Source organism: Ctenopharyngodon idella, chromosome 20, assembly GCF_019924925.1.
Source record: "Ctenopharyngodon idella isolate HZGC_01 chromosome 20, HZGC01, whole genome shotgun sequence".
Classification (NCBI taxonomy): Eukaryota; Metazoa; Chordata; class Actinopteri; order Cypriniformes; family Xenocyprididae; genus Ctenopharyngodon; species Ctenopharyngodon idella.
Window position 1 is genome coordinate 26,249,302 of NC_067239.1, and position 13,022 is coordinate 26,262,323.

The window sequence follows — 13,022 nt, forward strand, 5'->3', positions numbered from 1 at the left end:
TCTACCTCTTTTCCACAAACCGGCTCTCTCAAGCACTGCTCATCAAATCTGTGCTTCTTTTATGCTTGCAGGAGGAACCAATCCATGGCTTCAGGGTGAGTAATTACCTGGAGTACATGGAGGGGCTGGAGCGCAACTACAGATCCATGGTGCTCTCGGACATGAGGAGCATCTTACCAAGGAGCAGCTAGAAGGAAATCTGAAGATCAGCAGGGACTGAAAGTGCTTGTGGTACAGAATGAGACTGAAAATGTTGCATGGAATTTAGGCTGTTTTTGTAACGCAACATGCTCGACGTGCAAAGAGGCCAGGGTTTTGATGAACACCATGTATATATTTCCCTTTTGCTTTCATTCTCTTTGATTTTTGGATTCTTATATTGAAGTATTCTCACTCAGGGGATCATAAATATTAGAAAACAAACTCTTCAAAGCCACATTGCTACTCAATAAGAGGTCTAAAGCGCATAGTAGTTTGTACTTTGATTTTTTTTTTTGTTTCCTCTCACATAGCCTACCTGACTGAAAGGTCTCATTAAGCAGGTCATTATGCGGGTCTTTGTCTTCTCAGGTGTGAATCACAGCATTATTCATGAAGATGAAGATTCACGGCTCCCGCATACTTTCTTGACAAAAAGTGTCTTACAAAATTTAAATCAATATATTGTTTTATATGAACGAGTAGGCAGGATAATTTTTACATCATTTTGAAGCAAAAATTCTAGTCTACAACCTCCAATACCCAGAAGTCTTGTGAACACATATTTAGTATTTGTTTTGTGGCCGTATTTCAGTGACTTAGGTTTTTTGCTTTTTCAATAACCACACATAAAGATTATTCTCTCAAAAATACAAACATGTACATACATGTTGCTCACATATTATGGTAGCCTAGTTCATGCTGAATACAGTGTAATGACACTTTTGTCATTAATATGTTTATAAGCAACTGAAAAAAGCACAAATGTCAGTGCATGTCAAAACTTCTCCAGGGCCCCAAAAATCCTCCAGAGGCCAAATGGAAAATCAAACATGAAGTATGTGTGATCTACTAACATGTCAACACAAGTATAGAATGAATCACAGGCCAATCTTGTTGTGTAGTGTTTTTTTTTTTTTTTTTTGTTTTTTTAAAGGCATACATTAACATCTGTAGTCTCTTATTCCCATCCTAAGGAAGCTGTATAGAGAGGCGGTATCACGTTGACAGGCCGTCATTAGCACATAGATGCAATCTCTCGCCCTCGCCATCTGTAACTCACACTGTGAATAATGAATCAGATCATTAGAGAGGTGTCTTTTTCCTTCACAACAACTTCTGAATATTGCATACGGTTTACTCAGTAGGAGGCAGAAGTAGTAATTTTAAGCTGTAAAAAGTTCCCTCAGAGTGCATATTTTTCACTGTTGCATATTTCCTCTATTACAGCTAAATAACGTCTATGTATATGCTCAGATACAACTACTGCATTAAAATCAGTTGTGCGTCCTCTGTTGATTTTATCTTTGTGTAATCAAAACAAGCTGTACACATTAATCAGGTTAATGATTTAATGACTGATTGTTTGCCAACAGTCATCTGGAAATCCAAAGTGTGTCTTGTGTTGGCTCCTTATAAATTGTCAGTACAAGCCTTTTGTGACGTGGATGTTGATGATGTATCTATACCGACCAAAATGGTAGGATAATTAGAAAAGACTAATTATGGGTAATTAAACTGATTAACTTATAATTAGGGCCTATCTGTCTCTGTATTAGGCTTGAGGAGTTGCATTAGCTTGATTTGCTCTGGTAAATATGCTTTATTATTCTCCTTCACATTAATTATCTCCGTTATGACTGCCAAATTCCACTTCCTGAAGAATCTACTTCATGAATGGGCGAATTTTAATCAAAAGTGAGCATCACTATCCCTTACTCACTCTGAAGGTCACTTGAAATTAGTAATCTAAGGGTGCAAGTCACCTTTATTTATATAGTGCTTTTTACAATGCAGATTGTTTCAAAGCAGCTTTGATAGCAGGAAAATAATGCAACAAAGTTTGTTTTGGCTGTATAACAGGTTTGGGTCGGTAAGGGCAAAACACACAAGTTACCTTCAATGGCCTGTAGATGGCAATATCACTTCTTTTGTAGCAGAAATAAACCGCTTCAGAAAAGGTTAGGTGCAATGCAAAATGATACTCAGTAAACCTACAAAGTAGCTATGCAACTATTTACATTTACTCAAATACTTTACTCCACTGACATCATGAATTTAAATGCATTTACAAGGCAGAAATAAACACTACTGCTGCTGCACTGAAAGTTTGAGAAGGCAGCTGAAATATAATATCTGACTATATCAATGCAACTGAATTTAAATAATAATTTATGTTCACAAAGAGCTCAAAAGATTTTTTCTTTTTTAAATATCAAAGCTTGTATTTATATGTATATATTAAATGCAAAGTTTAATATTATTTGTCAATTCATATAGTAATTACAGGTGCTGGTCATATAATTAGAATATCATCAAAAAGTTAATTTATTTAACTAATTCCATTCAAAAAGTGAAACTTGTATATTATATTCATTCATTACACACAGACTGATATATTTCAAATGTTTATTTCTTTTAATTTTGATGATTACAACTGACAACTAAGGAAAATCCCAAATTCAGTATCTCAGAAAATTAGAATATTGTGAAAAGGTTCAATATTGAAGACACCTGGTGCCACACTCTAATCAGCTAATTAACTCAAAACACCTGCAAAGGCCTTTAAATTGTCTCTCAGTCTAGTTCTGTAGGCTACACAATCATGGGGAAGACTGCTGACTTGACAGTTCTCCAAAAGACGACCATTGACACCTTGCACAAGGAGGGCAAGACACAAAAGGTCATTGCAAAAGAGGCTGGCTGTTCACAGAGCTCTGTGTCCAAGCACATTAATAGAGAGGCGAAGGGAAGGAAAAGATGTGGTAGAAAAAAGTGTACAAGCAATAGGGATAACCGCACCCTGGAGAGGATTGTGAAACAAAACCCATTCAAAAATGTGGGGGAGATTCACAAAGAGTGGACTGCAGCTGGAGTCAGTGCTTCAAGAACCACTACGCACAGATGTATGCAAGACATGGGTTTCAGCTGTCGCATTCCTTGTGTCAAGCCACTCTTGAACAACAGACAGCGTCAGAAGCGTCTCGCCTGGGCTAAAGACAAAAAGGACTGGACTGCTGCTGAGTGGTCCAAAGTTATGTTCTCTGATGAAAGTAAATTTTGCATTTCCTTTGGAAATCAGGGTCCCAGAGTCTGGAGGAAGAGAGGAGAGGCACACAATCCACGTTGCTTGAGGTCCAGTGTAAAGTTTCCACAGTCAGTGATGGTTTGGGGTGCCATGTCATCTGCTGGTGTTGGTCCAATGTGTTTTCTGAGGTCCAAGGTCAACGCAGCCGTATACCAGGAAGTTTTAGAGCACTTCATGCTTCCTGCTGCTGACCAACTTTATGGAGATGCAGATTTCATTTTCCAACAGGACTTGGCACCTGCACACAGTGCCAAAGCTACCAGTACCTGGTTTAAGGACCATGGTATCCCTGTTCTTAATTGGCCAGCAAACTCGCCTGACCTTAACCCCATAGAAAATCTATGGGGTATTGTGAAGAGGAAGATGCGATATGCCAGACCCAACAATGCAGAAGAGCTGAAGACCACTATCAGAGCAACCTGGGCTCTTATAACACCTGAGCAGTGCCACAGACTGATCGACTCCAAGCCACGCCGCATTGCTGCAGTAATTCAGGCAAAAGGATCCCCAACTAAGTATTGAGTGCTGTACATGCTCATACTTTTCATGTTCATACTTTTTAGTTGGCCAAGATTTCTAAAAATCCTTTCTTTGTATTGGTCTTAAGTAATATTCTAATTTTCTGAGATACTGAATTTGGGATTTTCCTTAGTTGTCAGTTATAATCATCAAAATTAAAAGAAATAAACATTTGAAATATATCAGTCTGTGTGTAATGAATGAATATAATATACAAGTTTCACTTTTTGAATGGAATTAGTGAAATCAACTTTTTGATGATATTCTAATTATATGACCAGCACCTGTATATAATATATATATAATTTAATTAATATAATATAAATATATTACATAATAAGCGGCAAAAGATGGGCAATTTTGTCTCTACTCTGGTGAACCTAATTTCACAAGTGCAACATGTTCCTGGATCAACATCTTTGTTGATCCTGGAACAACATTCCAATTAACCCATTAGATTTGAGGGACAAATTTACATTTTGTCAAGCTTAGGCTTACAACCAGGGTTAGGTGCTTCTACATCAGTGTTAAGGCCTGTTCACACCAAGAACGATAACTATAAAAGGTCACAATAATGATATAGTTCTAAAAATCGTTCTAAATATAAGAGAATAGCACTGTCCAATATAGAGGAACAATATAGTTGGGATCACTTTCAGAATGATTTTTTCCAGCTGCTGGACGATAAAACACTGACAGCCAATCAGAATCCATTCTAATTTAAGGGTTCGTGTATTTAAAATGGCAGACGACATAGTGGAGAATTTAATCGCCAGAAAAAGCCACCACTGTTTGACAATTCAAACCCTCTTTTCAAGGCTACTTTAAAGAAAATGGATATATGGAAAGCAGTCGGTCATACCCTCGGAATAAATGGTGAGAAGTATTAACGATGAGATCATTATGCAGGCTAGCAAAAAGTGTAACATAAAATTACCTATGGTATCCAGTGCTAGCTTCGACAACGTCTTGCTTCCTTTGAAGTTGCAGTGAAAAAGAAGCGTTGTTTTTATTCAACTATATTGACTTCGTCAGGTAAATTCACTGTTAGATTAGATCATTGCACTAGCTATTCACTCGAATCATAGCATGCTGAGGACATCTGCTGGTTAAAGCCGTGTAACTGCAACAAGAACAGCAAAAACATGTACACACTTTGAAACAGCAGCGCGTGAGCTTACAATAAACAGACTGTTATCGTTCATTGGTGTGGACGCAAATGTATTTATCGTTATAGTTATCGTTCTTGGTGTGAATGCGCCTTTATTCACCTATTATTTCCCTCTAAATTTAGGGATAAATTATGGGTAGGGTTAGGTTTAGGGGTAGGGATAGGAGTAGGACTACATTGTCGGACAGGAACATGTCTTACTTAGCAAAATCACAGTGACCTTACATATATATGTCACTTTGCTCACAGCTGATTGGTCCAGTTTTAGTTTGCAATCTCTAACCCAGAATAAAACAGCAGGTTAGCTGTGTAGCGTAAGTTACCATGATAGTGAACACCACTAAAATCAATCCACCTTCTTGAGCCCGAAAAACCAGAGTTTGCTCAAACTAATCTTAAAATGACCTGGGTAGCAACTGAAACCAGCTTTGTGCAACAGGCCTCATGAGGTTTGTTAGTAGTAGTTTAGAAAAAATACTTTTTAATTTGCTAACAGCTGTTTTGAATTTGTCCTGTATTTCAGGTGAAGCTAAGCAGTTGTCCTTTAGCATTGATGTTCAAGTGTCAGTCATCGGATATCTACTTACTGTGCATTGATGGACATACAATCAATCTGAAAGTCTTTGAAGAAGATATCACAAGCATTATCCATCTCCATTAAACTCCATAATCTCAAGGGGTGAGGGGATGAATCCATTTTCTCTCTGTATCAGTTCTAATCTGGACTGATTAGCGTGTGATTAGAATGCATGACTTTAACTCTCCCCGTCTGCTAACCCAACGATAGGTCAGTTTCTCCAGCAAATGGATGAGATGGAGGGAGTCGATTCTTATTCCTAGTGGAATAGAGGAGGCTTAAGGATCAGGCTCAAACTAAAGAGAGTTCAGATCTACAGACTTTGTGTGGAAAGGAAAACTCTTCTGTTCAAAGTAGGCACTGAAGAAAGGAAACGAAGAGAAGAGCTGAGAGGCAGAAGAAGATTACCACACGGGCATAACTCATACATTCCCTGTCAGAAGAAGCCAATAATTTATAACACACAATATGTATTGTACACACGCTTCCTCAGTCAAGTCGGAGCCCGCTCTCATCACACAACATCAATACCACCCATTTGAATCGTATCGCTGCTCTGCAGTAGCACAACGATGTCCTCTGGCTCAGCTCCTAACATATTTAGAGACTTTTCTTTTCAGATATTCTCTTTTCGTTGTGATCTAAGCCATAATGACACCATCAGCACAATTTCCCCTCAGGCCCACCTGACGAGACCATCAGGTTAATTGCAAAAAGTCTCATTAGCGTTATCATACAAGCAGCCATTTGAATTACCAGAAACACAATACTTACCAGAGCACAGAGTGTGTCCAATGAAACGAATATGAGAGCGTGATGATCAACTAGTGCAGATAACCCGGGGAAAAAGCAGCTTTATTCTCAAATGTCTCTGTCTCTTCAAACCACAGGAAGAGAGATCACAGATACTGTAGTGTTTGAGTGAAGATATCACACATCCATCTATCTATCTATCTATCTATCTATCTATCTATCTATCTATCTATCTATCTATCTATCTATCTATCTATCTATCTATCTATCTATCTATCTGTTGTTCTGTCTATCTGTCTGTCATTCTATCTATCTTTCTGTCTGTCGTTCTGTTTGTCTGTCATTCTATCTATCTATCTATCTATCTATATGTCGTTCTCTATCTATCTATCTATCTATCTATCTATCTGTCATTCTGTCTGTCTGTCATTCTGTCTATCTGTCGTTCTTTCTGTTCTATCTATCTATCTTTCTATCTATCTGTTGTTCTGTCTGTTTATCTGTCGTTCTATCTGTCTGTCTGTTGTTCTTTGTCGTTCTATCTTTCTGTCTGTCATTCTGTCTGTCCTATCTATCTGTCTGTCGTTTTGTATCTATCTATCTATCAATCTATTTGTTCTATCTATCTATCTGTCTGTCTCTCTGTCTGTATATCTGTCATTCTGTCTATCTGTCATTCTTTCTGTTCTATCTATCTATCTATCTATCTATCTATCTATCTGTTGTTCTATCTGTCTGTCATTCTATCTATCTTTCTGTCTGTCGTTCTGTCTGTCTGTCATTCTATCTATCTATCTATCTATCTATATGTCGTTCTCTATCTATCTATCTATCTATCTATCTATCTATCTATCTGTCATTCTGTCTATCTGTCTGTCATTCTGTCTATCTGTCGTTCTTTCTGTTCTATCTATCTTTCTATCTATCTGTTGTTCTGTCTGTCTATCTGTCGTTCTATCTGTGTCTGTTGTTCTTTGTCATTCTATCTTTCTGTCTGTCATTCTGTCTGTCTGTCGTTCTATCTATCTGTCGTTTTGTATCTATCTATCAATCTATTTGTTCTATCTATCTATCTATCTGTCATTCTATCTGTCATTCTGTCTATATGTCGTTCTTTCTGTTCTATCTATCTATCTGTCTATCTGTCGTTCTTTCTGTCGTTCTGTCTGTCGTTCTATTTATCTGTTGTTCTGTCTGTCTGTCGTTCTATCTGTCATTCTATCTGTCATTCTGTCTATATGTCATTCTTTCTGTTCTATCTATCTATCTATCTGTCTATCTGTCTGTTCTTTCTGTTCTATCTATCTCTCTGTTGTTCTGTCTGTCTATCTGTCGTTCTTTGTCATTCTATCTATATCTTTCTGTCTGTCGTTCTATCTGTCTGTCGTTCTGTATCTATCTGTCATTCTGTCTATCTGTCGTTCTGTCTATCTGTCTGTCATTCTATCTGTCTGTCTATCTATCTGTCATTCTGTCTGTCATTCTATCTATCTGAATGTCGTTCTTTGTCGTTCTATCTATCTATCTGTCTCTGTCGTTCTGTCTATCTATCTATATCTATCTATCTGTCGTTCTGTCTGTCGTTCTATCTATCTTTCTGTCTGTAGTTCTATCTATCATTCTATCTATTGGTCTGTATCTGTCTGTCTGTCGTTCTTTCTATCGTTCTTTCTGTCGTTCTATCTATTCACAGCCATAATTTTATGTAACAGTATTCTAATGGTGGGTAGAAGTCAGTGATGTTCATAACATCCATCCATCCATCCATCCATCCATCCATCCATCTATCCATCATAATAAGTTCAATACGGACATCACTAAAATTGATAACTCACAGTTCCATCATTCCCAAGCATGAGAAGGATAAATGAGAGTTTGTGACCAATAGAATCTGGCAATTCCAATTATTTCAAGAAGAATATTAGTAATGCTGTTTTGAACCCATAATCAAAAGCCAAAAAGCATTTCCAAAATCAAATTATTTACCAATCTTTATACTGATATTATATTTTTTTATTTCAGTTATCTTGACGTTAAACTCGTGTGCCACCACTTAACTGTGAAAAAAGGAAATGACAAAGAAAAAAAAAAAAACATCTCACTACAAAGAGCAAGCCAAATGGAATTGTGGGTGTTAATTGGGGGAAAAATAACTGTACCATTGCTTTGCGTGGACAGCTGAGAGATTTTTTTCCATTGTCTCCTGCCTCCTTTTCACTCTGAAGTGCCTATTATCGGCTTTGATTTTACATAATGTATTGACATCTTTGTAGTGCATATAAACGTGGCAATAACTGATGAGACCATGGTTGGCATCTTTCCTGGCAAAAGTTAATTTCGTTCCTGCAGATGGGAATTCAGTCAAAACACACTCCAGGTGTTACTGAATGTGTTTTGCAGTAAATGGATCTGTTGATTTATTGCATTTTGACTAGAGTAACCTGGTGGAAATTAATATACAGTATAACCTCTGGACTACAAAATACTATAAAATAGGGAAAAATGTGACTGCCATAATATGGTGCTTGCTTGATACGCGGTTGCTAAGTTGTTCTGAGTGGATGCTTACAGGCCCAAGTCAAAAGAGCCCCTCACCCCAAGACCTCATATCAGCTATATATATTTGGGATGTGTGCCAGGACTAATTTCATTAATGTTTAAAATTTTGTAATCGACTAGTGTAACAAATCCCCAGAGCACTGTCAAAAAAGTTTGTATATGCGATTCATTTAAAATAGCCTACTTTGAATCAAACAGTCAAATCCAATACTGTCTGAATGTCACTGAAATCCATATGCAATGTACTTATATGTGATGCTTGCCTTGCATTATGATCATTATACATTAAACCAAAGTGTTCACTTAATCAACATTAACCAGTTTAGACATATTAGTCTTGCACTGCTTATTGATTCATTTGATTTTAATAAAGTACATACTCAGCTTATTAAAAACAGAATTCCTCAAATAAAAGTTAGTCGACATAAATCAGCATGTCACAGTGTTTTTGTTCGTTACCGCCGCTCGCGTGTCTGTTTTTGAACATGCTTCGAGTGTATGAAAAGTGCAAATTATTATATTAGTTAAAAATGAACAGTTTGGTCTGTTTGAGTGCTTATGGACAGCATGCAAAGAAAGATAAATGATGGGTGTAAATTGGTATGCCAGCAGTTTCCGAGGCTTCCTCCACTGAGCAGATCAAACAAGCTTCTGCTTAATGCTTTTCATTTATCAATACAGCCCCATCAGTAGACAAGCAACAGTCTCGAAGGAGCGCTTTCAGCTCTGAAACATTAATGACAGACATCACCGCAGAAAGGTCTGAGTCATGGCAGAGAGGCTAACAGAGATCTTAGGGATCAGATTGACGATTAACCCTGGTAAGTGCACACACACACAGATGTACAATAGTATGTGAATTTTTTTTATATATATTATTTTTTTATATAAATGAGACAAAAATTCCCCTGGCTTTGTTTTTAGTCCAGTGTAAAGCACTTTACATTATCAAGCAGACATTAATACTATAATATTTTAGTATGTTACAATTAACAATTAAAAATAAGTTGCATGTAACACTCAAGTGTGAAATTAATTGTTTCTGCTGTTTTTGCATTGCTTCAAAAATAATAACTACAGCAATACAGTAACCTGTCTGCACTTTATTACCACTAATTGTTGTTCTGCTATTATTATTAATGGTCACCTTCTTTTCAGATCATTAGTCAGCAAATTGCCTGAAAGCACTGCAGGTGCCATGATGGTCACAGGCGTGAAGATGCAGCTTTAATCTCACCAAGCTGGGGAGTCACTAAAATCAGCTAAAGAGTTCAAGTTCGTTTGGATTCGAAGGTAATAATGTCAAGTGATTCAGTTGTTTTCTTTGCACTTACTCCATTCTAACCAATATGCCACATTCAGGCTGAATGATTTGCGAACTTGTTACGAACATCATTAGCTATCATTTTTCTACACACTATTACAATACTGTTACATAAAACTATGGATGGATGGATGGATGGATGGATGATAGATAGATAGATAGATAGATAGATAGATAGATAGATACAATCTGGGACTCAAGATATTTTTCACTGTAGCTCCTAAATTCTTACAAATTACCTCCTTTGTTATTTGTGACGCCGTTGTTGTTCATTTCCTGTTGTTGGTGTCACTGTACTAAATCATCGCAGGTTATGAAATTCTTGGGATATAATCATTAAACAATTTTTTCTGATTATACCTATGACTCAAAGAGCAATTTTCTTACTTTAAAGTAGGCCTAGAGCCTTGTGTACAATACTGAAGGAGAAGAGGCTCAATGAGAAAAGATTGTGGGATATTAGCCGGCAACTGTGCTAACTATAAAACCTGAAATACATCAGATATAAAATTGCCATAAATTCTCTGAACTGACGCATCTTTTCATTTCCTCAGCAGTTGGATTTAATACACTGTTATGAGATTCAGAACTATGGTGCTTTGGGGGACAATGGCAGCTGTTCCGTAACTTTCAGGTACACTGAGGCCTATAAAGGAGTTTAATGGGATCAATCCAAGTTTGACCCTCAGAGAGCGAAGTGTTAATACTTATAATGTGTTTCTCATTTTTACACTGTAAAGTTCAGTTGCTGCCCTTTAAATTTTCAAGTACAATCAACTTGGCTGTATAAGCAATTTCAACTTAAATAATATTAAACTGACTTTAACTTATTTTGATGAGTTAATGTAAAAACATATATTGTCATGACATTTTTTTACACTCTAGGTAGGTACTAGTTATAAAGTTAAGCACATGTGCTTTCTTGAGTAAACTTGCCAGTAAATAATTTATATAATCAGTAATTATTCAAATAATAAATATTATGATATATTTTTTTGAGCAGTTAAATGTTAGTTAACGTGTATTTAATAATAATAATACATTTTATTTGTATTGCGCCTTTCTTACACTCAAGGCGCTACAACGATAAAAACAACAAAAGAACAACGCAACTCCATAATGACAATCACAATAATAATGCAAAAACAAAAGTACTGTAAAATTATTACTTAAAAGCTTCACTAAAAAGATATGTTTTGAGTAAATTCTTAAAACAATCAAAAGATGGAGCATTCCTAATAGGAAAATCAAGTGTTGTAATTGCACTTCAGTGGGTTAATAGTTGTTTTTAGGAATATTTTGTCAGTTGCATGTGAGGCTTCCTGAGATTGCTCATTACATTCCATGAGAGTGCTGCTTCAGAGACTTTTTTGCATTAAACATGACCCCTTTTAACAGTTCTGTTGTTGTCACCTATGAAACCACTGCATGGAATAGACACCAGACACTGCTGACACCTGACACCCAAAGTGTTTTTAGTTGTTGTTATTCTTTGTGTTGTTTTCACGCTTTCCTTTGCACCATTGCCAAAGCTTTGCCCCTAAAAGTCCTCATCTGTTAACCCAAGCACTTTATATGCATTGCTTGTGTGGATATACACTGACCCCAAAAAGCATTTGCACACTGAAGCCACAAAATGTCTCAAGCAATATTTTAAATGTTCTAAAGTTCTGAGAAAAGTTCTAGCATCTTTTATTTGCAGATGCCATTTGATATTTTCTTATATAAGGCAATGGAATTCTACGGTGACCGGGAGGAGACATGTTTGGTTCACGTAGTTTTGTCGTGACCACAACATATTAAGTTGTGGGAGCATGAAAATATATTGTGGCCACAAGATAATTTTGTCAAGGTAATGACATCCTTACGTCGTGGCCACACAATGTGAAGTCATGGCCTCGAGATCTTATATTGAAGGAACGACATATTTTTCTCGTGGCCACTACTACTTCTTAATGTTCCTGTAGAAATAAACATAACTTTCACACACACGTGATGGATAGATAAACCGCACAATCTTACATCAGTTGTTTTTATTTTTGTGGATATTTCAGCTAACAGTTTGCTTCGCACATCAAGTTTAACAACATAAAGTTTATTAAGTTAAACTGAACTCTGCATGTAGGCTTGGTTTCAAACACTTACTTTACTCCATCCATGCGCTATATTTATATTTATAAATACACATCCTTGAAAGAGCGCAGTTTTTGAATGCATTTACTTTGATTTCTCGGGTATCAATGGTATGACCCATTTTAAACGTGGCCCAAATTACAACAAGAGTGGTTACATATAAATATATATTAATTGTCTGATCAAAATTATTGCTAGGGACAATTCAGGGGTGGCTGGATATTGGTAAGGACATGTTCTTAGCCTCTCTACTAAGTTCTGCGCCCTTGCTGTATATACCAAAGACCATAAATTAACACAAGACATGTCACTCGTATTGTTTTGAATGGGAGAAAGTGTAACGCTCAATATGGCGGAATAAGTCCCGCCTTCAAAATAAGAGCCAATCGCCGACCTGTAAAGTCATTGCGTCACTGCAGCAGCCGTTAGAAGCACCGGTTTCTATAGAAACAGTCAGACGCGCGCCTCCGAAATGAGGCACAAGAGACGCGCATTTAGGTCTGTGCATGCGCATTAGCTTGATCCAGCCTAAATACTGTTTTTTTGTCATGATTTGAGCGTTTGGAAAAAAAATTTATGAGACAGTTATTGTCAGATTTCATTGGTGATTTCAAATATGAAATTTAATCGAAAGCTTGGCAAACAGCTTTGGAGAATTTGATGTTTCCCCATTCAAAGAGATAGGAGCTGCATGATGCCC

At 36.8% G+C, this 13,022-nt stretch overlaps 2 protein-coding genes across 3 annotated transcripts in view; both read left to right on the plus strand.

Moving 5' to 3' along the window:
• The window catches only part of tbc1d32 (TBC1 domain family, member 32), a 42,993-nt gene extending 41,505 nt beyond the window's left edge, over positions 1-1,488 (plus strand). For both annotated transcript variants that reach the window (XM_051875360.1, XM_051875358.1), the window contains one exon: positions 72-1,488. In XM_051875360.1, coding sequence (XP_051731320.1) covers positions 72-191 — 120 coding nt within the window. In that variant the 3' untranslated portion in view covers positions 192-1,488. The remainder of the gene's footprint in view (positions 1-71) is intronic.
• Positions 1,489-4,111: 2,623 nt separating this feature from the next.
• LOC127502918 (uncharacterized) lies at positions 4,112-9,320 on the plus strand. Its single transcript, XM_051876378.1, has 2 exons — positions 4,112-5,655; positions 5,764-9,320. Exon 2 carries the CDS (start codon positions 6,676-6,678, stop codon positions 8,044-8,046), a length of 1,371 nt encoding a protein of 456 aa, XP_051732338.1. The 5' UTR covers positions 4,112-5,655; positions 5,764-6,675; the 3' UTR covers positions 8,047-9,320.
• Positions 9,321-13,022: the final 3,702 nt, after the last annotated feature.